Below are 26,948 nucleotides of genomic sequence, written 5' to 3'. Positions count from 1 at the left end.
GAGGGAGCTGGATCTGGGGCCGGGCTGGGTGACCCCTTCACTCACAGACGCCACGTTCGGGCGGGACCCCAGAAGCCAGGACTCTGCCGCCTTTCTGCGCACATCTGCCCACATCTGTGGGTGTCTGTGGGTGTGGCTCTCAGCTCAGCGGGAGCACGACCAGTGGTCAGCAGGGGGATGGGCTGCTCCCTGTCGCCCACGGGGACCTGGCTGCCGTATTCTGCCCATGAGCAAGCAGGGGCAGAGGGGCCAGGGCCAGGGTTGAGCCACCCTCCTCACTTATATGAGGAACGACTCCTCCTCCCCTGGTTACCCGGACCCCAAGGACTTTTCCTAAAAATAACGGCTTTCTCTCCAGGCTCTGCCCATGCCAGGCACTGGGTGGAGCGTCCATGCACGTGAACCTCAAACGCAAGCCACCCATTTCATAGATGAGAAAACTAAGTCTCAGAGAGTAGGAGGGACTGGCTGAGGGCCACACAGCTGATAGGTAGTGGGGCTAGGATGACTGCAAACCTCAAAGGGGACAGCATCCTTGCTTTGTCACCCCTGCCACTTGTGAGGTGGTGGCTGTGGCCTGGAGGCCAGCTGGTACCAGGTGGGTCTCTGGGCCATATGCACCCTGGACCTGCCGGCTGCCGAGATGCCTCCCTCACCAGGCCTGTCCTCCCGAGTGTGAGATGAGCATGACATAGCCACGTCCCTGCTCTGACCTCCTGAGGTGCCCAACCAGGAAAACTGGACATAGAGCTCCACTTTGGTGCTAGCTCTTTCTCTGCCCCTTTCTTCTCTCGGGCTTTGGCAACGCCCTAAGCAGCCCCCTCATTTCCGCTCTGCGTCTCCTGCAGCGTCTGTGTCTCGTCTCTGTCCCCTCGCTCAGGCCCAGGGAGGTGAGACAGCTCATTAGTGCCGGACGCCCGGGTGTGTGCAGGCAGCCATCCAGTTGTCCAGTTGTGGGCTGGGTGCTATGGAAATCCCACATCAGCAACCGCTCGGGCCTGGGAGGCCATTAGCCGGTCGTCTCCTGAGGTGCACTGCCCCGGCCAGGAGGGTGGATGGATGAGTTCACTGCCCCCACCTCTACACACCGGGCCCCAGCTCTCAGCGGCTCCCTCCCTGTGCCCTCTGCCTCCCAGCCACAAACCAGCCCACAAAACTCTCCTGCCAGGGAAGGAGGCTGACAGAAGAAGGCCCAGACCTGTCCCCAACTGGGCAGGGGCTCCGCACGCAGCCTGGAAGCCTCTGCCAGGCCAGCAGGTGGGCAGGCGTGCCAGCCCCGTTTTGCAGTCATGGACAGTGTGGCACAAGGAGGCCACCTGGTGAGGCCGGTGTGAGCCCCCGTCTATCTGATTCCAGTGCGGAGCCCTCACCCTGAGGGCGGCCAGGTCACACAGGTAGCCCAGCCCGAGACCAGAAGCTGGGTCCCTCCCCACTCTGGCTGGCGCACTGAGTGACTTCAGGCCAAGTTGCCTCCCCCACTGGCACCTCCTTTTTGCTGTTTGTAGCAGGAGGGGCTTGGACTGGCCCATCCCTGAGGCCCCTTGCAGCTTTATCATTCTGGAACATTCCTCTCTTGGGAGAGTACATGGGCACAGCCCCAGGAGGACTCCCAGGCTGCCACAGAGCAGACCACACTGTGCCAGGCTCCATGGAGGGGGTGGCCATCCGGGCATCTCAGAGTGTCCCTGTGGGGGCCAGACATTCCCCTCAATGGATGTAATGTCCTCACCAGGCCAAGAAGGGGCGAGGTTAGCAGAGGAACGGGGGCATGCTGAGCTGCACGTGCACCCCACCACCACCTCCAGCCCTAACGACAGCTGGGGTCTCCCAGGGAGGCTGTCTGCCAGAAGCGGGAAGGGCGGAGCAGGCTGGACATCCACAGAGGCTGCCTCAACCGCCGCCTGCCACAGAACTGCCCCCTGGGACAAGACCCCGGCCCACTGATTCCCGCCCTCCAGCCCTCTCTGGAAGCACCTGCGTCACTGGCCCCGACTGGATTCTGACGGTGGTGGGGCAACCAGGACGCCTCGCAGCTCTGACATCACTGCCCCTTGGCCTCCGCTCAGCTCTTCTTAGCGTTTCCCTGTGCAGACCTGTTGCCAAGAGTTTCACCCGCACATCCTGAGCAGGACGTGCACCGGGTCACAGCGAGGACACTGCTCGGCCTTGCTCTGATTGATTCTGGTCACCCTGCAGCAGGCAGCGCAGCTGGCATCTCCACTCAAGGCGGGCTGGCTCCTAGCCACTGCACACACGCTAACAGCAGGCATCCCAGCTCAGCCCTGCTCCCAAGCAACCTGTGCAGTCCCTCCTGCTCCCCGTGCCTCAGTCTCCCCATTTGCCAAGTAGGAGGACTCGCTGCTGCTGCTGCTCCCGGAGCTGCCCGGTGGGTCAGGCGGACGCTAGGATGAGATCCTGGAGACTGTAAAGGCTGTGGATCTGCCAAACCCAGGCCCCGCTCAACACTGCCCCCTGCTGGCAGCCTTCCTCCCTTGTTTTTCTTGCTGCCGCCTCTTCCAAGAAGCCCTCTGAATTTCAGGGAAGGCTCCTTTCTAAATAGCCCTTACTATTTACCCCACCTCACGCGATCCTAGGGCGCTGAAGAGCAGACACCCCTGCTGGCGGGTTCCAGTGGACACTCACCTGATATCATAGCCGTACATGTCCTTCTCTGGGCGCCCGTGGACAATCCAGTGGGCCAGCTCCTGCCCACAGCCACCGCCCAGCATCATTCCTGGCAGGAGTGGAGCCATAGGTCTGTAATCCATCCCGAGCCCCGAGCCCCAATTCAGTGCCCCTCCCATCTCCATGGCAGCAACCCCCCCCCCAAGCCTGGATCTCACTTCTGCATGGCTTCTAGTAGGACCTCACCCTGCCCTGCAGGTGTTTCCGGTCACCACACCTGTCAGGGGCTGCAGTGCTACTGGGACAGCACCACCCCACCCACCCCCCGCCCGTCCAGCTGGGGGAGCTCTGAGAACTGAAGGAGAGGCCACAGGGGTGTCTGGTGGACTGCTGCCCACACTCACCTGCACTGTTGAAGCCACAGCCCAGGAAGAAGCCTCGGAGTTCGGGTGCCTCCCCCAGCAGGGGCTTGTGGTCAGGTGTGAAGGACTCTGAAAGGCAGGAGAGACCTGAACCTCCCTCCAGGCCACGTGCACCTGGAGTGGGGTGTCCTGAGAGGGCGGTGATTGAGGTGGGGTCTGCAAGTGCCTTCTTCATCCAGACCCTCCCCATCCTCAAGACATAGCTCAATGCCACATCCTCCAGGGAGCCTCCCTGACTGCTTCTGCCACATTCCCCTGAGCTCCTTGCCATTTACTGCCAGAAGCCCCTGACATGAGCCAGGTTCTGTTTTGTGGGGTCCAGGTGTGTCTCATGGCTAGCACCATTCTCCTGTTGATGAAGGCTTTTCTGTGAGCCCCCATCACAGCGTGTGGCTCCCCCTCACTGCTGTGTCGTTGCCAGTCAGTCTTGCCCACTGGACCATGAGCACTGAGTGGGCAGGGACTGAGCTTTGCTCACCGCTGTGCCCAGAAACCTAGCACAGGTCCCAGCAAACAGTTGGTGCTTGATAAACGTACCCTGAATGGATGAATGATCACAAGTCCTTTCAGAAAGGGGTCTAAGCCTCCCGCTTCTGTTTGCTGCCAGCATGCATCGGGCAGAGGCCAGGATATGGAGGGAGAAAGACCCTCAGGCATAATTATAAAAGCTGGACTTTGCAGCCAGTCCTGGGTTCCAACCTCACTTTACCCCTTCCTGGCTGTGTGACCTTGGACAAATCACTTCACCTCTCTGAGCCTTAGTTCCCTCATCTGTAAAATTGGGATCATGGTACATAGCTCACAGGGCTGTGAGTTAGTCTGTCCACAAATATGTGGAGCCCACCCATGTGTACCCAGGGTTTGGCCCTGGGAGTCAGCTCTGGACAAGTCCCACCCCTTGGGGAGCTGACAGAGAGTGAGGGAGGCAGAGAGCAAGTATGCAAATAAGCAAAAAAGAATGTCTGATAAGAAAACAAAGTGGGATAAGGGGTCACGAGGGAGAGCGGGGCTGGCTGCTCTGCACAGCCCTTGTTGGCACGCAGTCCTACTGCTGCCCAGGTTATCAATGAGGAAACTGCTTTTTTGATCTGATTTATCCCAGGTCACCCTGTTAGTGAACCATGGACCTGGGACCGCTTGTCAGAGCTGCCTGGTTCCCAGACCAAGTTCTTCACCTCTGATAACAAGCTCAGTCCTGCTCCCTGAGGCGATCAGGGCCCGACATGAGGGGCAGCGTCTGAGCTGAAGGCGGCCCCAGCCCTGGGGGACCTGGGGCTTCCAAACAGCAGGGAAGGCTGGCGTTCTGGAGAGCAGAAAGTAGAGCTTCCCTGGGGGCCCTGGGGGGGGGGGTCCAGGCTGCAAGGGGCTATGGGGGGGCCTGGCTGCAAGGGGCTATGGGGGGGCCTGGCTGCAAGGGGCTATGGGGGCGGCCAGGAAGGCGCAGGGGTGAGAGGCCAGGGCAGCTCAGAGCAGACTGCGGGGGCGGACCGGAGAGGAGAGGCCGCGGTTACGTTCGGGGATGACCCAGGGTGCACTGTGTGCGAGCCGGAGCTGTTTCCAGGCCCCAGACAGGCAGGCAGGAAATTCTGAACAACTAAGGAGAGAGCCAGCGGGAGAGTTTCAGGGGACAAGGGTCTCTTGAATGTTTACTAAATGACTCAAGTCTGAGCCAGACCAGGGTGCAGGACGCCTGGGACGTCCAGGCAGAGCAGACGACCCCACCTTGGCTCTGACCTCCCGACCCTGGAACGACAGCTCTGCCTGCCCCCTCCCACGCCCCCACCACTGCTTCCCCGAAGTCAGGGGGACTTCCCTGTTCTGTTCCAGAGGCCACTGGCCCTTGACCGCGTTTGTCCTCCTGGCAAGGAGAAGTGCTGATTTCCCCAGAAACCTCCCCTACAGCCGGGAAACCAGATGCATGATGTCCTCACATGCACATCTCCCCCGAAGTGGGGCTACAGGGGAGCGATGGGTCCCCAGTCTAATTAACCGAGGCGATTGGGGACTATCCGTACCCCTGGGAATGTTTCAGGCCTGTGCTTCCCATGCCAGTCCCCAGGGAGGCTGCGGGGGTGCTGAGTCATCAGCCCACTCCCATGCTCTGCACTCTGGATCCAGCACTCAGGGGCACTGCCGTCGCACGTGCCTCTCCTGGGGACACTGGCCCCTCACCAGAGGCTCCTTATGTGACGAACAGATTGAAGTAGCCCAGGCCGGCAGCTGTGTGGACATCAGTGCGTGGAGAGGGCTGGCCGGCCTGGCAGGCCATAGCCCCTGGGCATCAGGACCCTTCCTCTCTCCTGTCTGGCTCTGCCCTTACTCCCTGTGTGGCCCGCAGACATTGCTTTACCCACTGGCGCCTGGCTGTCCACTTCGCTCATGGGACTCACTGCAGTCAGCTGACCCCAGGCATGCCCTGCACCTACACGTGGCTTGTCCTCAATCACCCTGAGTAGGTGCTCTGTCACCCATGTCACAGATGAGGGCCCTGAGGCACAGGGAACTCAGAGCCTGAGACACAATGTTTCCTCTTTGGGCAACTCTGTATCTGAACCTCGCCCTGAAGGCGGGCTCACCAACTCCTTTGTTACCTTTGTTGGGGGTTAAAGAGATCCTTCGTGTGCCAGGAAGGAGTGGGGAGACCCACACGATTCTGCTGAAACCACCATAGGAGCGGTGTTTTTCCGGCCCACACATGGCCTGCTCCCCTCGCCCGGAACACTCACCCCAGGGCTGGTTCAGCTGTCCCTCCTCGGGGCCGCCCACCCTGTGCCCCCCACCCCTGTACTCCCATCAGAGCATCTGCCCCACTGGGCTGTAGTCGCCCAACTTCCCTGAGTGCAGACGAGGTGCCAGCTGGTGCACAATGAAATCAAATGAATGACGCTGTAGGTGCTGGTCATAGCAGTGACCATCCGGCTCTGGGGCCAGCTTGAGCTGCCTCCCAGAGACCACCCTCTGCCAGGACCCCAGGCCGGCAGCCTCATCCCTGTGCCCTCACCCTGGGACAGGGCTGCCACCATGGGAGCTCTGCTCAGACTCTAATGGGCACTCAGTGCAGAGTAGGCAGGGGGTGGGGGGGGGGAGCAGGTGGAAAGCAGGCAAGGGGCAGGTGGTGGGGCGAGGCAGGGAAGGGGGCAGGCGGGGGGTAGGCAGGGGGCAGGCGGGGGGCAGGCGGGGGGCAGACGGGGGGCAGGTGCTCAGCAGGCAGAAGGAGCTGAGCCAACGCTGTATGTGCTTCTTCGTACAACAACCCTGTTTATGTCGCCCCTTGACCTGGAATCTTATTCTGGAATCTTCTCCAGCTGCACACAGCCTTTGAGACGCAGCTCAGACAACCTGCTCAGTCTGCATTAGCATCCCCTACCCTGGGGTCCCTTAGCTCCCTGAGCCACCCCAGGATGGCACCATCCCAGGGCACTGAGTGTCAACGAGTGGTCATTTTCCCCTGTCAAGCTGTGAGTTACTCGCACAGGGATATGTCAGGTCATTTTTGAACCGCCAAAGCCTGGCCCGGCCGGTGGGTTCTGCGGGAATGAGTTAGTGGCCTAGGCCGGACACTTCAGCGCTGTGGGTCTGAGTCTCCCCCAGCCTGGTGCACTAACCAGTAGGCGGGGTCAGGGGCTGCGTGTGCATGCCCCAGGACGGGCATTCTGGGAGCTGAGCACCTTCGCTCACGGCCCCCTTTCTGCTCCAGCCTCCTTCAGCTCAGGTCTCCCAGAGGCCAGGAGGAGGGCTGAGCTCAGGCCTTTCCACGCTGAGTGGGTGTGTGGCCCCAAGGCCAGAGAGCAGAGGGGTGAGACCGATGGCCCTGCGTCCTGGGCAGGTGGAACATTCTAGGAAGCGGGGAGAGCAGGGCCTGAAGCTGGACCGGCCTGGGGCTCCGCAGCCCTGTGAGAATGGCATCGGGAAAGGGCTTGGCCTGCCTCCTCTCACTCAGCCTCATGGGGTGCTGGGAGGGGGCTTCCACCCCATTTTACAATGAAAACGCTGAGTTCTAGGGACTAGTCGAGTAGAGATGAAGAACCCAGGCTGGGGCGTCCTGAAGAGCTCACTGGGGTAGGAAGAAGCCTGGCTGTGTGCCCAACTGGGAGCAAATTTCTGCCCCCGCCAAGCCCAGGTCTCTGGCCCTCACAGAGGAGTAAAGCAATGCCCAGCGCCCGGGGCTGCTGGCAGGAGAGATTGTAGGGATGCCCGGGTTCGTGCCTGGCACAGGCCAGCCTGTGGGGTCAGCCCAAAGGACCCAAGGATGTCCACCCCCAGCTCCTAGGCCTCCCGCTCACCTGGGCCGCAGACCGTGGACTTGACCCCCGTCGTCTCCAGCACAGGGACCCGGTTGATGGCACCTTCAATGTGCTGGGTGAATACATCCCAGTCCAGGTCGAAGAGGCCAAACGCAAACTTGTCCGACACCTGAGGAGGCAGGTGGGGAGCTGCACTGTGACGGCTGCCCAGGGGAGCTGCAGCTTCCCCACATCAGGTGAGTGACAGGGCTAAGCTGGTCCCCCACAAGTGCCCTCAGTTTGTCTCCCCCTCATCAACCCGTCAGCAGGGCCTATCTGCTCCCCTATCTCCCCCCCACCCCCTGGCTCAGGTCCCACCAGCTCTGCCCTTGATCGTTGCCACAGCCTCTGCCTGGAGGCCCTGCTTCCCCGCCCGCCATCAGCTGCCTCCTGTGTCAGATCACACCCTCTCTGGCTATCGAGCTTCACAGGGCTTGAGTTCCCAGGCTCCTCTGGTCCTACATGAGCCCACATGCAAAGCCCTACACGAGCCGGCCCTGCCCACATGTACTTTCAGTTCTTCGAGAAGGGCAAGCTTGACCTCGGGGCCTTCACCTCCACCTGGGGCAACTCCTTGCCAACCTGTCACCCACAAGCCCTGCTCAGAAGCTGGCTCCTCAGGGAGCCCTGCCTGATCATAGTCTGAACGACAGCCTTCCCCTTCAGTCTCCCTAGACTTATTCTTAAGCTGCTAACCTCATTCAGTGCACAGATCACCATCCATAATTGCATTACTTGTTTGGTTACTGTATGTCTCCCCACCAAAATACAGGCCTCCTGGGACAAACACTTTTTACCTTAGTCTCTTTTTTTATACAGAAAGTAAAACAGCATCTGGCCAAAAATGGTCACTTAGTCATTCAATTTGTGGACTGAAGGCACGAATATAAGAGCAAGGATGGTCCACACACGTTTGAGGGGGCCACTGGGTCTGCATTCAACCCAGAAGCTGCCAGGAGAGTGGCCCAGGCCTGGGGAGACGCCCTTGCAGCTGTGGGGGTGGGGAGGGCACAGGGTCATTTGCTGATGATGGATAGAGGACTTAAATGTCTGCATGCTCTTCTAAAGCCATTATTTTATATTTTCACAGGCTCTAACTGCTAATGCTTTGAAGCAGGCCCTCTACCTGCCCCAGGTCTGAATCTACCTGTATACCAGGTCCTTCAGGGGTTGGAGAAAAGTGGGTTTGACCCTTGGGGGCCGGGGGACCTTCAGTTTCTTAGGTGCACACCTGAGGAGTTTCAGGAGGTGGGCTCTCTGGAAGAAGGCTTCTCCATGCTGAGATGCAGCCCCCAACCCCTCCCTCATTCCCTCCCCCGCCTCACCTCCTCCCAGAAGATGGGGTTGGCCTCATAACCACCCACTGACAAGGCATCCCCTTGGAGGCGGAGGTAGACCGAGGCATCATGGTCACGGACGTTGGGCATGTTCTGGAAGGCAGAGCAGAGAGGCTCGGGGTCAGCCAAGGCTGGGCGGTGGGCCCAGTTCCTCCACCAGGGCTCCCAGGCCCACCATGGGCCCACCCGCGTCCTCTTGGTTGTAGGACGCTGAGGACTGAGTGGACCGGCGCCTCGGGTTACACAGTGGACAAACCAGCCCCATTCAAGTCTCTCCTTCCCCAAACCCCACAAAATAGCAGCAAAGATGTGAGGAGGAGGAAGGGAGGGAGGAGGGAGGAGGGAGGAGCAGGGAGGGAAAGAGGGAGGGAGGAAGAGAGGGAAAAGAAGGTATAACCCACAAAGATAAGAGGGCAGGGGAGACAACCGCAGACAGGACAATCGCAGCAGCACAGGAGGCTGTGGAGGGATGGATGAGGGCCTGTCATAGCTTGGGTTTGGGGGAGGGCAGACTGAACAAGTCAGGCCAGTGTGCCACCCTCTGTGCCCTCCAATCTGCAAAGAGGCCGTGCCTGTGGCAACCCCAGGTACTTCAGCATGGGTGTGATAGCAGAGTGTGTGTGTGTGTGTGTGTGTGTGTGTGTGTGTGTACGCACACATGGGTGTGAGTGTGTGAGACAGAAGGTGTGTGAGTGTGTGAGACAGAAGGTGTGTGCGTGTGCATTTGTGCGAACAGGAAAATGAGCGAGGGTCTCTTCACAGCAGCTGGACCCAGATCCCTTCCACCCCCACCCTGTGCAGCCCAGGGCCTGGCCCAGCCCTGCAGGAGCCCTGAGGTCTGTCCCTGGAGGAGTGGATCCCAGAGGCTCCAGGCTGCTGGTGCGGGGGGGAGGGCGGGGGGGTGAGGAGGAGGCTGCCTCCACACCCACCCCCGCTGACAACAGACTGGAGACTCTTCTATGGAGACAATGAGTGGCCTGGGGAAAGCCCCTATGAAATACAACATAAGCTATATAATACAACATGTCAACAAAGGATGGAACGATCCACTAATCATCTCAATAGACGCAGACAAATACTTGACAGAATCCAACACCTTTCATGATGAAACACTCAACAAGCTAAGGAGAGAAGGGAACTTCCTGAAAAAGGGTACCTCAGAAACACCCACAGCTAACACAGACTGTTTGCAGCGTTTCCTCTCAGATCAGGCCTCTTATTACCTCCTGAACACGGTCCTGGAGGTCCTAGCCAAGGCAATCAGGCAAGAAGAAGAAATAAAGGGCATCCAGATTGGAGAAGAAGAAGCAAAACTACCTCTGTTTGCAGATGACATAATCTGACACATAGCAAATGCTAAAGAACCACTAAAAACTATGAGAACTAGAAAAATAGTTCAACAGTTTGCAGGATACAAGGTCAGTACAAGAAACAAACCAAAAACTACTGTATTTCTTACACTAGCAGTGAACAATCAAAAAGGAAATTAAGAAAATAATTTCATTCACACCCCAAAAAGAATGTTTAAATGCTTACAAATAAACTTAACAAAACAAATGTAAAACTCATACTCTAAAAACTAGAAAATATTTTTGAAAAACATGACAGACTTGAACAAATGAAAAGACATCCCAATGTGTACAAAGCAAAGACTTGTTAAGGTGACAATGCTCCCCAAAAACATCTACAGATTCAACACAATCTCTATGAAAATTTCAGCTGGCTTCTTGGCAAAAATTGACAAGCTGACCCTAAAATTTATATGGAAATACAAAGGGCCCAGAATATTCAAATCAATCTTAAAAACAAAGAACAAATATGGAGGATTCACACTTCCTGATTTCAAAACTCACTACAAAGCTACTGTCATCCAGACACAGTGGTAAAACCCAAGGACAGACACGTAGATCGAAGGAGCAGAATTGAGGGTCAGAAATAGACCTTCACATGTATGCTTAATTAATTTCACCAAGGGCGCCCAGGCGATCCAGTGGGGGAAAGCAGAATCTTCGACAAGCAGTGCTGGGACAACTGGATATCCACCTGGGAAAGAGAGAAGGTGGACCCCTTCCTCATACTGTACACAAAACATAATCAAAGCGGACCACAGACCCAAGCATAAGAGCTAAAACTATGACATTCTTGGAAGAAAATACAGGAGTCAATCTTCGTGACCTTGGGCTAGGAAACGCCTTCTTAAACATGACACCGAAAGCACAAGGGGCAAAGAAATATACATCAGTTGTACAGCGTCAAAATTAAGAACATTCGTGCTGCCAACAATACAATCAAGGAAGTGAACAGACAACCCCCAGAATGGGAGAAAATAGTTGCAAACCGTAAATCTGAGAAGGGGCTTGTATCCAGAAAATATGAAAGACTCTTATAACTCAATAAAAAGACACATAAATCAACTTGAAAACAAGTAAAGTACTGGACAGACATTTCCCCAAAGAAGACACACAAATGGCCAATAAGCACATGGAAAGATGCTCAACACCATTAGTCACCAGGGAAACGCAAATGAAAAAGAGCGAGATACCCTTTCACCCCACGGGGACGGCTAAACTCAGGCAGACAGTAGCAAGTGTTGGTGAGGACGTGGAGAAGTCAGAACCCCACACACTGCTGGTGGGGATGTAACATGGTGCAGCTGTTTTGAAACAGTCTGACACTTCCTCAAAAAGTTAAATATAGAGTTACTATATGGCTCAGCACGTCCACTGCTAGGTGTTGACCCAAGAGAAATGAAGACATGTGTCCACACAAAGACTTGTACCTGAATGTTCAGAGCAGCACTATTTATAGTCGGCAAAAACAACTCAAATGTCCATCAACGGAGGGATAAATAAAATGTGGTATACCACAGAATATTGTTCAGACAGAAAAAGGAATGGAATTCTAACACATGGACCACATGGATGAACCTTGAAAGCGTCATGCTGACTGAAAGAAGCCAGGCACAAAAAAAGGTCACATATGGTATGATCCCATTTTATAAAGTGTCCGGAAATAGAAAATCCAGGAAGACAGAAATCAGATTAGTAATTATCGAAGGTTGGGGGTGGGGTGGCAAATGGGGAGTGACTGATAATGGGGGGGGTTTAGGGGATGAAGAGGATGTTAGATAGAAAGACAGTTGATAGAAAGATAGACGATGGATGGATGGATGGATGGATGGATGGATGGATGGATGGATGGATAGATGGATAGATAAAATTAGTGACAGTTACATAGAAAACTGAGCAACTAGAAAAGAAAACCGTAATTCCAGGAAACACAAAAAGTTGGACACTATTTGCTCAGGAGTTAACAGTATTTATATTGTCCTTATATTGCAAGCACTGACCGATTTAACCGATAAACAAAGCAAACCAAACCAAATCTTTTCAGAAAGCAAGCAGGAGTGGGCAGCCCACGTCCACCGTGGCCCTCAGCACTGGAGGAGCTGCCTTCTCTCAACCCCTCTCTCGCGTACCCCTGCCCTGGAGACGGACACGTGGGTGTGACTGCTCTGCGCCATCTCCGAGGACAGGTGGAGCCCCGAAGGGACGACCTGGCCCATGGCCCTCCCTCCCACTGCCGTCTCCGGTCGGAATAAGAATGCCGCGTTGAGGGCCTGTTATCAGTGGCATCTAGGAAGTCCTCAGTGACGGAGCACTTCAGAAATAATGACAGTGCTATCTGCAGTCACTGCTACTGTAAAATCGAAACACCCAAGCTCCATAGAGCAGGACAATGGGGACACCTGGTGGCCAGGGAAGCCCGACTTTTCTTCCAGTGCGATCAGTGTCCCCAATTCCTGGGCCTGGCAAGGAGTACCCAGGAGTGCCCAGCACGGGCTCAGTTCAACCCCATGCTGCCCACTGGGCACCCTCACTGTCCTCTCCACAAAGGAGCCCATCTTACAGGTCTTCCCACTGACATCCCTGCCTCCCAACCTCTGCCCCTGCCCTTCCATCTGCTTCTCCTGCCCCCAGCCCCATCCAAATCCTGCCGGCTTCTTCCTCCAGGAAGCCTACCTGATGGCTCCAGCCTTTCCTGGTCTCTTCCTCTGAAGCACCAGCTGGCTGGACCTCCCCACGCCCCTTGGTCAAGCTCACCAGAGTCCTCACCACAGCTACCACGTAATGAGCACCTGCTACGTGCCAGACACCACGCTCTGCCCTCAGCCCCGTCACTCAGTTCCAGCCTCAGCACAGCCCTATGTGGTAGGTATACTTTTCACGCATTTTGCAGAAAAGGAAACTGAGGCTCAGGTGGTGCCTTGACTTTGCCCGGGCTGGGTAATGGAGGGTCGGGATGCAGACCCCAAGCCTGGATCTGTCCTATCGCTCTGCGCCCCAGCAGCGCAGCTTCTGTCACAGCTGGCGGAGGACGGTGAGAATGGGAGACCATGGGAGACCAGCCGGCCACCGCTTTTGACGGATGCAGAGACCAGGCCCAGAGAGGGAAGGGACAAGGTCCCAGAGGAGCTGGGGCTGTGCTCGGCTAGAGCCCAGGACAGGGACAGCCTGTCAGTACTGGGGGCCCTCTGACCACCTAAGAAGGAAGATAAAGAGCACGTGCTCCAGACCCTGAGCCCCCACCGGCCAGCTGGGACCCCAGGATCCTAACACCTTGAGGCCCAATCTGGCACACGGTGTCCTGAGGCACAAGACTGCCAAGCCCAAGGAGCTTCCTGACCAGACGTGGACAGGTGGGCAGGTGGCACGCGGCCCCAGGACAGGCCCGGCGCCAGGGACCTCCCAGCTCACACCCCAGAGCTCCTGCCTACGGGGCCTGGCTGGCATGAAGGAGCTTGTACTCCGACCTGCAAAGGGGTAAGACCACGCTGGCGGGATCTTACTGCGCAGGTGCGGCCCCAGGTGAGGCCAGCCCCCCAGACTTCCCTGTGGCCACCCTGATGGAGGGGAGCGTTTGTAACTTCCTCCCCAGCCGCAAATCCCCTTTTCTCCTACAAAGAGTCTTGTGGCTTCCGGAGCTGGTGCATGGGTGCAGCCTGGAGCTCCCAGCAGCAGCCAGGGTCCCTGTGTGGGGGCAGCGTTTGTGAATAACATGAATTCCTGGCCGGTTTGCCTGGCTTCTGCCTGAAAGGTGCCTCCAAGTCAGGCATCAGGAAGCACAGCGCATGGAGAGGCAGGCCCGTCCTGGCTCTGGGACGCCCCGGGCCCTCCTCCCCGACACAGCCCCTGCCCTGCCCCTCAGCCGGTCTCCAGCTTTAGCTCAGCCCTCCCGAGCCCACTGCGGCCCGAGGGCGACCCCTGGTGGCCGCCCAGGAGCTCTCCGCACAGAACGGGGCCAAAGACCCATCCTGCCAACAGCCGCCGTGTGAGTCCTCTCTGTTCCCCCGCACATAGAAACCCTCAGGAGGCATGAGCGGGATTACAGTGAACTCGTCATGAACCCGGGAAACCCCGTGTCAAGGGGAGAGGCAGCACCGGATGGGGACCCTGGTCCCCCACTCCCTCCACCACCGCCGCCCACCTAGCAGCCAGCCTGGTCTGTCCCTGGTGAGGGAAGCCAGGCTCGTCCAGGGGCGAGGCTTCCAGGACACTCCTGCTGAGGCCTGACCCTAAACAAGGACGGTCTCATCTCACACTTTCTCCACCCACAGCCCACTCTGAACTGCCTGCAGGTCCCAGCTGCCGACCTCTGTGTACTCCCCTTCTCCACCTCGTCCCTGCTCTGCCACCCTTCAGATACTTCAGAAGATTCTCCACACATGGCATCCGAAGGGAGACTCCCTGGTCCACAGACAGGGGTCCATACAGAGCCCGGTGAGCCTGCTTTGGGACTGCTTGTTCCCGTGTCTGTACCTTCCACCCAGCTCCACCCAGACAAGAACTAGGTCCTTTTCTAGTTATAGCCCCAGTTTCTAGAACAGAGCCTGGGACACAGAGCTCATCCAACTGATGTTTAATGGAGGAATGGGGGAGGGAGGGAGGGTTGCATGGAATGGTGGATAGATGGAATCAATAAATAGATGGTGGAGAGATGGATGGGTAGAGGGAGAACTAGATGGATAGAGGGGTCAAAGGAAGGATGAATGAATGGAAGGATGGATGGCAAAACGGAAAGAGGGAGGGAGGTTAATGAAGAGATAAGTGGGTGGAGGGGCGGAAGGAAGGGTGGGTGTACAGATAAAGGAATAAATGAGAAAGGATGGATGGATGGGGACTACATGGCAGGATGAGGAAGGGCTGGTTGGATGATGGAGGGAGGGAGGGAGGGAGGGAGGGGGGGAGGGAGGGAGGGAGGGAGGGAGGGAGGGAGGGAAAGAAGAGGAGTCGATGACAAGGTGACAGGAAGCACCAGCTACCACCATGGGTGACGGGCGGGATGAGAGGGGATGAGGATGGACAGAGGGCAGGAGGTGCACATCCAGGGAGGCACATCCCTTGGCAGAGGCACATCCAGGGAGGGTCTGAGGGCCGGGGCTCAGGGCATACTTGGGAGCACACAAACATGTGGGTTCCCAGAAACACCTGGGGCACAGAACATGGGAAAAAGCTGGGCCGGCTGCACGCGGCAGGGCAGGCTTGGGCATCAACAAGAAGCTGTGCCCCGAGGGCCAAGGGGGTTGGCACCACTGGGACACAGCTCTGGTCACACCGCCCGGAACACCCAGTGTCCTGATGCCCATTGCACAGACGAGGTGGCTGAGGCTCAGGATGGTTTGGGGTCCACACGTGGCCACACCCCCTTGGTGCTGGGCTTCACAGTCAGGTCCCAGCCCTGCACAGCTGGCACGCCTCCTGGGGCTGTCCACTTACCTGGATGCCCTCGATGCGCTCAGTGACGACGTAGGCATGGTGCATGGCCACCAGCGGGACCTTGACTCCCGCCATCCGGCCCACACTGCCCGCCCACACTCCTGTGGACAGAGCACGGCAGGTCAGCTCTGCTGGCACCTGCTGGGGGCAGCCAGCTAGCGGGGCATGGGTGCCTCTGCAGGCCTGTCCGCCCTGGTGGTGATTCCCCAGGTCGGTCACAGCTGGGCCATCACCCCAGAGAATGGTCAGGGTTAGGGAGCCTCCAGCATAGCCGCTTGGGAACCAGGAGAAATGCCATCCCACCTGCACAGTTGACCACGCAGGGCGTCTGGATGGTGCCGTGCTCTGTCTCCACAGCTGCAACCCGCCGCACCCCGAAGTCATCTGTCTGCACACGGATGCCCGTCACCGGGCAGTTCTCGATGACCTGGGTGTGAAAGAAGCTGCTCCCTTTGAGGGTGCTGACCACCCACCCTCTCTCCATCCCATCCTGAGGGACCTGGCACCCCTGTTTCTTCTAGGGCAGGCTTCATGTGACACTACTGGGGAAATGGCGTGACCACAGAGCTGGAAACTAAATCCATAAATTCCTAGATTTGGAGAACTTGTCCCCAAATACAGTGGCTCCTTTTTATAAAGTGACTTAAAAGAAAAAACTCAAGGCTCATTTACTAAAAGATGTTTGTGGTCTACTGTTTGGTAAAAAAGTCACATCATAGCACAGTTTGGTTCTGTGTACACATATATCCATCTTCACAGAAAATGTATTTGGAGTAAAACTAAAATGTCAACACCGGTTACCTCAGGGTGATGTTATATCTTCTTTTCGGCTTATTTGTCTTTTCTAATTTTTTCTACAATTATGTGTGTCTTTGAGACAAAAGACTAAAACTACAGGAAGAGATTTTGAGGAGTCACTTGTCCGGCGGGGCCGGAACCTCAGAGAAGGAGGCAGGTGACCCCGCAGACAGACCAAGGCACCACCCGCCTTTGCAGGAGCAGATCAGGAACCTGAGCGGTCCCACCTGGCCCAAGGTCACACCACGCAGAGAAGGGCACCTGTTCGCTGGCCTTCTGCCCTCTGGGTTTGCAGGCTGGGATCAGGGAGCCCAGGGCTCAGCGGCCATCGGTACCTGTGCTCCGCGGGCGGTGGCAGCCCTGGTGAGGGTGGTGCAGGTGCCGGCGGGGTCCATGGTACCGTCGTGTGGCACATACAGGGTCCCGTAGAGGTCATCCACGTTCATCAGTGGGTACAGTGCCTTGGTCTCCGCCGGGCTTAGTACGTGGGACTCCACACCATAGGCCTTGCCCAACTAGGGGATCCAGGGGAAAGTACCTGTGACCTTGGGGACCGATCTTCTCCCCATCCGGGCCTCCAAAGTTCTGCTCTGGCCCTGCTTCCTCCAGGAAGCCTTAGCTGGTCAGCATGGCCCTGCAGCCCCTGTGCTTTGCCCCAGTTCCACAGAAGGGTGAGGAGCGTGGTGTAGCACTCAGAAGTAGGTTCTGGGGCTGGCCTGCCTTCCCGATCCAGATGACACTAGCAATGTGACCTGGGGCAAGTTGTTTAACGTCCCCTGGGTGAATGGGGCTCATAATGGCTTATGTGGTTGGCACTTCCAAAGAGCTTAGACCAGTCCCTGGCATATACGGGCTTATTATATAAAATAAATAAAAATAACCCCCAGAGGTCTAATACGTTGGGCTTCTCTGGTCAGACCCGCTCCTCAGACACCAGTGAGGTTCTCTGTCCCAGGCCTCTGACTCATCACGTTTGATTGGCCCCAGTGCAACCAATCAAGTGTCCCCTGGCATTGACTATCAGGGCAGGCTCCACCCAGTTAGAGGTGAGCCGAGCCAATCAGATTTTCTGAGAATTGTGAATGAAAAGAGGCAGAGACTTCACTAGCAGGATGGGCACTTGAGCTGACAGATGGGTTGGGGGCTTCCTTCGACCACCTCTATCCCAGCGGATGAGTGAGCTAAGGGGGAGGAGAAGGAAGAGGGAAGGGAGAGGAGGAGGCAGAATGGGGCCCCTCCTGATCCCAGAGAGCCAGGCCTGTTCTAATGAAGCCAGCTGCCCCTGCTTCTGGCCTGGGTGCCCAGGGGAACTCAGCGTCCCTGTGATAATGAGCCTCTGCCAGCCACACAGCTGGCCCTGCTCACTGGGCCGAGCCAGTATTCAGTCGGTGCTCAATAAGGGGAGAGTTGCTGCAGGAGCCTGTCTCACCGATGCCCTGGAATTTGGGGTCCAGGCTGGCTGTTCCGGTTAGAAACCAACAGCCCAGCCCAATGCAGGGCCTTCCACAACACAAGGCTTTCTCCCCCGTCTCCCCCAGAACCGGGTTCCCCAAGTCCTCTCCAAGGGCAGTCACTGCCTCCTGGGTAGTCTTATCTCCATGAGCACCACCCGTGATGATAACTCTCGTTTATGGGGCCTTGCCTGCCTCCGAGGCTCGGCCCCCTGTGCTCTGCAATATGGTCCTATTTCAAAGGTGAAAATGCCGAGGCTCAGAGAGGCAAAGTCACTCGTCCCAGGTGGCCCAGCAAGCAAGGGCAGCTGCAGGGTTCGAACCCAGCTCTGTCGGGGCTCCTCCCTGCACCATGCTGCCCCACCCTCCACCAGCAGGGAAGCACCCACCGACATGAGTCTCTTGTACTCATCCAGACGCTGCCGGTTGGATGCGATGAACAGGCCCCCGTTCTGGATCCAGCCCGTGTGCAGTCCCGTCTCCTTCTCCAGGTCGTGGCTCACTACGCGCCTCGTGTGGGCAAGCAGCTCCACCTCCACGTCGCTGGGCCTCAGCTGCCACAGCAGGCCTGGCGGGGAGCATCGGGACACATCAGTCCCAGCATGGCGGTTCTGCACCTCGATGCCCCCAGAAGTCCAGGGCCCCTGAATGTCAGGCAGCGCCCCAGTCCTTCTCTGCAGGCCACGGGCAGCCTGGATGAGCAGGAAATGACAGGGTCCAGGCTGAGTTTTAGGACAGGCCTCCCAGCCCTTGGGCAGCTCAGAGAGGGACAATTATCAAAGGCTCCCTTATTGTGCACCTACTATGTGCCAAGCCCTGGGCTGAACTGTCATGGGGTGACTGGGCAGCCCTATGAGGCAGAAGGATTATTTTACCCAAAGCAGGCCCTTCACCAACAAAATTGCTCCCTTCAGAGCAGCCTAGAGAGTGGGAGGCCGGGGTGAGGCCGCGTGATGGAGGGCAGAGGCTGTGTGGCCCAGTGGAGACAGGGCATGGGTGATGCCCGACTCCTCCCTACTCCACAGTGACCTCAGGCTGCTAGCTTGATATCGGCCAAAGTGGGAGTGTTTACCCCATGGAAACTGGCGAATGTAACACAGGATTAAGGCACAAGGTGGCTGCCCTGGGGCCACGCACACAGTAGGTGCTTCACAGATGCGCACTGGTTAGTCAGGAGGGCGAGACTCGTGGACACAACTGATACCCTGCAGGACCCCGCTCTGCGTCACCCCGGTGGCCCCTGCCCCGTCCACCCTCCGTACCCCATGGACACCCCTCAGCCCAGGTGGCTCCATTCAGTAAGGGGCTTCTGCTTGTTGAACGGTCAGGTGCCTGGCTCCCAGCGCTGGTCTCAGCTTCGCCCTCTGGGGTCCCATGGGGGTGTCTGCTCCCTCCTCCCCCCACAGCTCTTCAGAGACTTAGGGATAAGCAGGGCCCCCAATCTGCCCACCTGCAGACTGACCCTGAGTCGCCCCGTGTCCTACCCCGCTTTGCTCAGCTGCCTCCAACAGGCCTATATCTGTTAGTCCAGAACTGGCCCCTCAGTGGTTCCCTGCCCGCCTGGCCCTACCTGCCGTGTGCCAGGTTGTCCCAGAGGTCAGACGCTCCCGCTCCAGCAGCACTGCCCCACTCACGCCCATCTTGGCCAGGTGGTACAGGGTCTGGCACCCCAAACTGCCCCCGCCAATGACCACCACATTGGCGGTGCTGGGCAGGGGCTGGCTTGGGCCTTGGGCCACCGCCGAGGTGCCCTGTGCCTCCTTCAGGGTCCGCTGGTATGGCACGCTCTTCTCGGTGGTGGGGCCAGCCCGGCTGGTCAGGCGGCGTGGCCCCAACCCCTGGGCAGGGCTCCGCTGAGGGCATGTGACAGCCACACGCAGGGCTCGGCTCAGGGAGGCCATGGGGACTCCAGGTGTCAGCAGTGCAGCGAGCTGGCGAGAGAGTTGGGGCTGGCTGGGGTGTGGACCAGACGCTGTGGGGACTGTGCCCTGATGCTGTAACACCCAACCCAGGCCTTTTTCCTGCTGCCACCCCACGGCCTGTGTGCACTGATGTATTGGTCCTGTGTGTGCCTACTGAAGGCTGCATACACATCAGGCCCTGGCTGGGCCCAGGGGTCCTTGAGGGGGGACAGAAGGTCCTGGCCAGCCCAGGGAGTGCAGGGGGTGGGGCTATGACAGAGCACGGGCGCTCTTGGGGGTGTTGGGGACACAGGGAGCGGCAAAAGGGAGGGACCAAAATGAGATCTGGGGTAAGTGGGGATACCCGGTGGGGAAAGCAGGGAGGGCCAGAGGGCACCTGAGAACTAAGGACAAGAAGGAGGCCAGGTTGTGGGGGACACAGGACCCAGACAGACAACCTGAGAGGACGAGGGGGAGGCGGGAAGGGGTAAGCACCCTGTCTGCTGGCCTTGAGAGCCCCATCAGGGCTCAGGATAATTCCTGAGAGTGGGGACCCCATGAACCCACAGGTCTGCATTTGAGGAAGACCCCCGGTGCAGGGCGGTGATAGGATCTGGGGAGATGGAGGGAGGCAGGAACCCCCAGAGGGTCCCCCACAGGGTCAGAAGCTGTGCTGAGGGCTTGTACACACACAGAGGATGGTTGGAGGGGAAGACAGTGTGCTCGGTGGAGGAAGGGCCACAAGGCAGGTGGCAGGCCGCCCTGAGACAGGGACACGCAAGCCTCCAGCTAGATCCAACACACCCTCCTGGGGACACCCGTCTCAACTCTAGACAGAAGTTGTTTCTGCCTCGAGGCAGGAGGGGAGAAAGGCAGTGGGGTCCAGCCACGTGGCATCTGGGGTTGGGGCTCAGAAGCTGGGCAACTGGCTGCCCCCCCTCCTGCCCCTCCTCCTCCGTGTCCCCTCTGTGGCCTGCAGGCCTCACCTCGTGTCCCTCTTCCTTCAAGCCTCCCAGCCAGAAAAAATCTCATAATTATGACTATAACAGGGGCCCCCTTCTGAGGACAGAAGGTGCGGGAGAGGCTCTCCCCGGGTGTGTGTCCTGCCAACACGGTGAGGACAGGACGCCTCAGAGGGGCCTCCTGGGCCTGCTCTGGGATCAGCAGGGAAAGCACAGGGACGGGGCTGTGATCCGAGGTGTGGAGCTGGGCCCTGCCACCTACATGAATAGTCACGAGAGAGACGAATTGACTAATTAATTGAGAAAGGCAACTTCCATTTCCAGGTGCATACCACAGGCCAGGCTCGGGGCACACACTCTCATTCAGCAATTGCAAAATGCCCCTAATTGCATTTTGGGGACGACTGTCCCTAGTTTACAGAGAAGGAAACGAAGGCACATTGAGGCTGGCTAAGGTAACCAAGGTCACAGGGCCGCTATGTGGCCAAGTCTGCAGGCTCTCCTGCCCCCTCCTGACCCCTGGCCGGCAGATGTCATGCGGCCTGGTCTGGGGGAAGCTGGGAGAGACGCCTCACCCACTGCCACAGCCTGTCCCACCCTCCAGTGGGACCAGGCCCCACCGTCAGATAGCCCCCTGTCTCCTTCTGGCAGAGGTGGCTCGGGCACAGGGAGGCACACGCCCCAGCTCCCCTCTGAACTTACCTTCCGTCCTCGAAGTTCCTCAACCTTCCAGGAGCCCCCAAGAGTGGCGTCCTACCAGTGGAAAGTTGGCCTCACGTGAGTGCCAGGAAAACTTTCCCAGGCCGGGCATCTGCCCCCCGCCCACAGCGCTGCCCAGCACACTTGCCCAGCCTCTGGCTCGGCCTCCTTCCTCCCTCTTGCTGTGCGAACACAATGCTGCCAGCCCAGGCAGCTGCCACGTGCCCTTTGCCCACCCACCATCCAGTCCAGGCCCTCCCACCTGGGCTGGGGGTGGGGCTGGCACAGCCCCAGCAGGGGCAGCCCAATGACCCTCTTGCCTTCCAGAAGCAGCTGCTTCAACATTAACCTGCTCCCCTGACCCCTCCAACTTTCTCCTACCTGAGCTGGCCCAGTGGCCATTTGTTGCCAGGGGTAAGGGCGCAGTATACCCCAGGCATTGGGGTCAGACAGACGGATGGGGGCTTGACAATCACTTAACCTGACCTGTAAAGTGGGGGGCCCAGAGGAGCCCTCCCCCTAGGCTGTGGGACGAAGGGGGATTGATGGTGGAAAGGGTCTGGCACAGCCTTCGCCCTGTGAAGGGGAGTTAGGGTGGCCAGCCCCCCACCCCCACATGCAGTGACCTGTGGTTCTGCCCACCCAGCCAGATGGTCGATGGTCACAGCAGCCAGAGGCAGAAAGAAGCCCCCACTAGCTCTGGGCCTGTCGCAACCCCACCCACATTGGGGAAAGCCCCAGTCCTGCCCTTCCCAAGGGATGTACCTCAGTAGCGAAGCACCTCTTAACCCCAAAGGGCCTGCTGTGGGCCTGGCCTGGTGGCGGTCGGGAGGTGCTGTCTCCTTCCTTCCTGAGCAGCTCCTGGCCAGCCGGAACTTGGGCTTCCCTGCCCCCGCCCCTGGCTGCACAGCGAGCCTGTCGCCGCCCACCACCGGGCGGGACGCACCGCCCAGCACCGCGGGCCTGCCAGCCAGGGCAGCAGCCAAGCGGGGCAGCTCTGGGCAGGAGCACAGGGCTGTGAACGCTGAGGCTCCATTGACCCTGGGTGATAAGCAGGTGGCCTCACCTCTCAAACTGCTGCCTGTGGTGACCCCGTGCACCCCCATCTGGCCACACTTGCCTGTGCTCCCTGTGCCCCAAACAAGCTTAGCACGGCCCAAGTGGGCAGAAGGAGCTGGTAGGCAGCTTTGTGCCCGCACCCAGGGTCTTCTGTGGGCTCACTCCCGGGGAAGGGTGCTCACTGCCTTCAGAGGCAGGTCAGAAAGTCTGGGTTAGCACCCCAGGCGCAGTGCCCCTGAGCTGTCTGCACCCTGCCCTCCACAACTCCCTGATCCCTCTGTGGCTTGGGAGACCCTGCCTTCATTTGACATTTGCGGGGCACCAGGACCCAGAGAGGGGAGCCAGCTTGCCTCAGGCCACACAGCAAGCCAGAGGGGGAGCCAGACCAAAAGCCTGCAGCCTGACTCTGGGTCTAGGGCACTTTGTTGATGTGCAGACAGAAGTTGCCCAGAGGAGACGCCCAGAGAAAATGCACACCGAATAGTACATGTGTGATAAAAAAAAATATGGTGAATGTTTAAATTACAGTAAAAGACACATTGCCATTAATGCCCCTCAAAATACTCCCCCTCGCTTCACACACACTTACCCCATCGTTCTTGCCACTTTCTGAAGCAGATCTGGAAGTCCTTTTTCGAGAGCGTCTTTAGTTGCGCTGTCGTGGCTGCCTCGATGTCCTGAATCGATTCAAAACATTTACCTTTCATGGTCATTTTGACTTTGACTTTGGGTCATTTTGACTTTTGCCTTTGAGAGCCAGAAGTCACACGGTGCCAGACACAGTGAATAAGGTGGATGAGGACACATAGTAATGTTTTTATTTGACAGAAATTGCCCTACCAGAAACGATGTGTGACATGGAGCATTGTCATGCTGGAAGATGAAATAAACACACTCAGGAAAGAGGACTTCCAGAGCTGCTTCAGAAAGTGGCAAGAACGATCGGGGAAGTGTGTTTGAAGCGAGCGGGAGTATTTTGAGGGGGGTTAATGGCAATGTGTCTTTTACTGTAATACATTTTTAAAAATTTAAATATCACCCTATTTTTCGATCACACCTCATATACCTCTGGATGTGCAAAGAATCAGAGCAGGTGCTGATGTGACGTAGGACGTCAAAGAAAATGTATTTAAATTACGGTCACTTAACAAGACAGCTGGCCAGGTACAGGGCTGACCACGGCAGTAGCCCTGCTGTGACCAATACGAGCCAACAAATAACGTCCTTATTCTCACCCAGGCTGTCCGCTGTCTGCTCGCTTGTCTGTCCTCTACACTTGCTGAGCACCTACTGCATACACAGCACTGCTGGGGGAGATCCAGAGATAAGTAAGAAACGGTCCCTGCCCTTGTGGGGCTCAGGGTCCAGGACGAGGTGGCTGTGATGGGCAAGCTGTTCTTCCAGCAGGAACCCAGAAAGGCTTCTCGGAGGTGGTGGCCTGGGCTCTGGCCTGACCTTGTGCTGCCACCACTTCAGTCCCCACCATGGGGACAGAGACCATCCGTCACTCCCCTGGCTGGCTCCAGCCACACGAGACTTCCCCAGGATGTGAGGGGGTCACCAGCCTGGTCGCCCTGCGATGGCTGGCCTGGCCCAGCAACCTGAGTCAGGGCTGTACTTGCTCAACAGGGTGAAGGACGGGTCAGAGAGGGCAAGGGCCCTGGATGTGGGGTGCATGCGTGAGTGACACACTGGTCACCGGAGCCCCAGGGCAGCAGCTGGGGCAGCCCAGACCTCTCCTGGCTCTGCACTCAAAGACAAGCAGCTGTTGCAAGACTGTCACAAGCCAAGTGGGCAGCAGTCGCCCTGGACTTTGGACAAGAGGTGGTGGCTGGAGGACCAGGCCAGGCTGTGGTCACTGATCCTGCACTGCTTGAGTCTGGGAGAGGTGGATGGGCCCCCCTCATCCCCCCTTGGTGCTAGAGGGCACAGCTCGGGAGGTGGCCAGGCTCCTGCTGCCAACCTGCTGTGCCATCTTGGGCTAGTACCCCCTTGTAGGGCCCCAGTTTCCCCATCTGGAAAGTAGGGACTATAACCCCTGCAGTGCCCATCTCAGGGAAGTTTTGTAAATTTACCTGCGTATTATTACCTTCTACTTCTAGTGTACTTGGAAGAAAACCATGGAGCAACCTGAAGTCACAATGGATGCCAGGCCCCTAACCCTAACCCACCCCCACCTCCAGGCCGCAAATCCCAGCGGGACTGTGGTGGATTCACCCCCTGCCTGCATGGCCAGCCCTGAGACACCCCCTTCTTGCCCTACTGGTCCTCTCTGCAGTCCCCAGCCAGCCCTCCGCCCCTGCCTGCTGGCTAGGCTTCCAGAGCAGAGGGAGGCGTCTACAGACCGACCTCTGACTGGGCAGAAGTCCAGGGTGGAGCGGGGGAGGGGCTGGGGACACCTGACCCAGGGGAAGGTGGTGTCCGGCCAGCACCTGGCCATACCTGATGCCTGGCCTCAGCCGCCTCTGAGCGGTGCCACCTGGAACTTCTACTGGGGGCAGGCAGCGTGCTGCGTGCCTTACGTGAGGCGTGACTGCTGCCCATTGTCGGGATGAGAAAACTGAGCTAGGACACAGCCACGGGCACCAGGCCCAGGAGATTCATGGACCAGGGAAGTTTCCAGAGCGACTTTTTCTTTTCTTTTTTTTTTTTTTTTTTAAGATTTTGTTGGGGAACAGTATGTACTTCCAGGCCTTTTTTCCAAGTCAAGTTGTTGTCCTTTCAATCTTAGTTGTGGAGGGCGCAGCTCAGCTCCAGGTCCAGTTGCCGTTTCTAGTTGCAGGGGGCACAGCCCACCATCCCGTGCGGGAGTCGAACCGGCAACCTTGTGGTTGAGAGGACTCGCTCCAACCAACTGAGCCATCTGGGAGCTCAGCGGCAGCTCAGCTCAAGGTGCTGTGTTCAATCTTAGTTGCAGGGGGTGCTGCCCACCATCCCTTGCGGGACTCAAGGAGTTGAACTGGCAACCTTGTGGTTGAGAGCCCACTGGCCCATGTGGGAATCGAACCGGCAGCCTTCGGAGTTAGGAGCATGGAGCTCTAACCGCCTGAGCCACCAGGCCGGCCCCAGAGCGACTTTTGAGGACTGGATTTATGCTGCCAAAATTTTACCTTAAAAGAAAAAACATAACTACATTAACTACCCCCATGACTTCATGAAGACAGAATGTTTTATCATCCTGGGGTACGTGGATGCCCCCATCCCCCAGACACCCACACACAGAGGGCAGGTGGAAATAGCCCAGGGCTCAGCCACCTAGGCACAGGCATTCCCAGGAATGCATGGGACACATAGAGCATGTGAGCAGCTTGCTACCACGACCCCCAGGCTCCCACTTCACTCTGTGATGTCTCCAGTGTTATTAGGGAGTGACACAAATGCTGGGGTGGACCTGGTCCCTCTGCTGTAGGGCCAGGCTGGTGACCCGTGCTTCAGGCCACCCTGGGGCACCATGCCCGCAGCTGAAGGCACCACTGCTATCCAGTTGGGAGACAGAACAAAGCTTCGGAGGGCAGCTAGGGACTCGGGTCCTGTCATTGACGGTATTAGGAGCGAAAGATAGAGCAGCAGTGGCCAAAGGCACAAGACCCCAAATAGCACCCAGCCCCCAGCCCAGAAAGCCAAACCCCCATGCTCTCACACTGGCTGTCCAGGCTAGGTTTACATCTTTATATGAGTTACCACAGGGAGTTCCTATAAAAATTCAGTTCTCCAAGCTTCTCTTAAAAAGCTGAGACATACATGCCCCTAGGGCCCACATCCCTGCTGGACACACTTAGATGGGGCCTGTTTTATCCAGCTGGCCCCAGTCCCCACCCTGCCACTTGGACGTTTCACATTCCCCACTGGCCTCTGGGAAGTTGGCTTTTCCAACCACTGACCCAGACTTCCAGGCACTGCCAGAGGAGTAGGGGAGATAAGTTTCCTCTCTCCAGATCCAGGGGCAGGAGCACCCCCAGAGGAGACCCTAGCGGTGGCCTGACACTGTGGGTCTTGCAGTGAATGGAGGGGGAAGGGACTGTGCAGTGCAGGCAGCAGCCCACAGTGGGTGGGGGGCTTGGTCACCCCTTCCACCAGGAGGCTGAATTTTTGGAGTTAGGACTTTCCCCTGATGGCCACATGTGAGTATGACACCTGGGGGAGCTTGACTAGGGACACAGAGCCAGGACAAGGACTGCCCCCATGAGGTCACCCACAGACGGGGAGGTGGGTCCCCACTGGGACTGGCAGCCTGGCTGTCACGCAATTGTGCACACAAAACACTCCGTGGCAGGGTGCGTCCTTACTGACGGCCACGGGCTCCGTGTCAGTTTCTAAGGCAGCAGTGCGAGACTCCCTCTCTACCACAGGGATGTGCCCATTTCTCCCCATAATTCTCCGTATTTACTTTACATGTTTTGAGGCTATGTTGTGAAGTGTCATAAGCTTCAGAATTATTATAGATAATGAACCTCTTTATGCAGTGGGGTGCTGCTAAATGTCCAGCATTTGGATCTCGAAGTGGTGAGTGTTGCCGATTCCTCTGGTATAAATACTCCTACCAGGGCCAGTTTCAAGCCACCAACCAGAAGGACGTCCCTGAACACAAAGTCCAAGAGGTGCATGGCCGGCTTTCTCTACGCGTCAGAATGCCAT

General features: G+C 57.7%; 1 protein-coding gene across 4 annotated transcripts in view; it reads right to left on the bottom strand.

Moving 5' to 3' along the window:
• SARDH (sarcosine dehydrogenase) overlaps positions 1-22,166 on the bottom strand; it is a 59,949-nt gene extending 37,783 nt beyond the window's left edge. For 2 of the 4 annotated variants that reach the window (XR_012495994.2, XM_074331324.2), the window contains exons 1-10: positions 22,020-22,123; positions 19,263-19,623; positions 18,082-18,260; positions 16,577-16,756; positions 15,747-15,870; positions 15,444-15,544; positions 8,656-8,760; positions 7,331-7,460; positions 3,030-3,116; positions 2,644-2,734 (exon numbers count right to left, since the gene is read on the bottom strand). Coding sequence is in view for 2 of the 4 variants with exons in the window: in XM_074331324.2 (XP_074187425.2) it covers positions 2,644-2,734; positions 3,030-3,116; positions 7,331-7,460; positions 8,656-8,760; positions 15,444-15,544; positions 15,747-15,870; positions 16,577-16,756; positions 18,082-18,260; positions 19,263-19,593 (1,328 nt within the window). In the remaining 2 variants the exon portion in view is untranslated. Of the gene's footprint in view, positions 1-2,643; positions 2,735-3,029; positions 3,117-7,330; positions 7,461-8,655; positions 8,761-15,443; positions 15,545-15,746; positions 15,871-16,576; positions 16,757-18,081; positions 18,261-19,262; positions 19,624-21,257; positions 21,309-22,019 lie in introns of all 4 variants that reach the window. The other 2 variants (XR_016019465.1, XM_074331323.2) reach the window with 2 other exon arrangements.
• Between the last annotated feature and the right edge of the window lie 4,782 nt (positions 22,167-26,948).

This window comes from Rhinolophus sinicus, chromosome 16 (genome assembly GCF_057876585.1).
Source record: "Rhinolophus sinicus isolate RSI-liver-muscle chromosome 16, RSI-T2T, whole genome shotgun sequence".
NCBI classification, from domain to species: domain Eukaryota; kingdom Metazoa; phylum Chordata; class Mammalia; order Chiroptera; family Rhinolophidae; genus Rhinolophus; species Rhinolophus sinicus.
The sequence above is the reverse complement of the archived record's forward strand: the minus strand, read 5'-3'. Positions and strand labels throughout refer to the sequence as shown.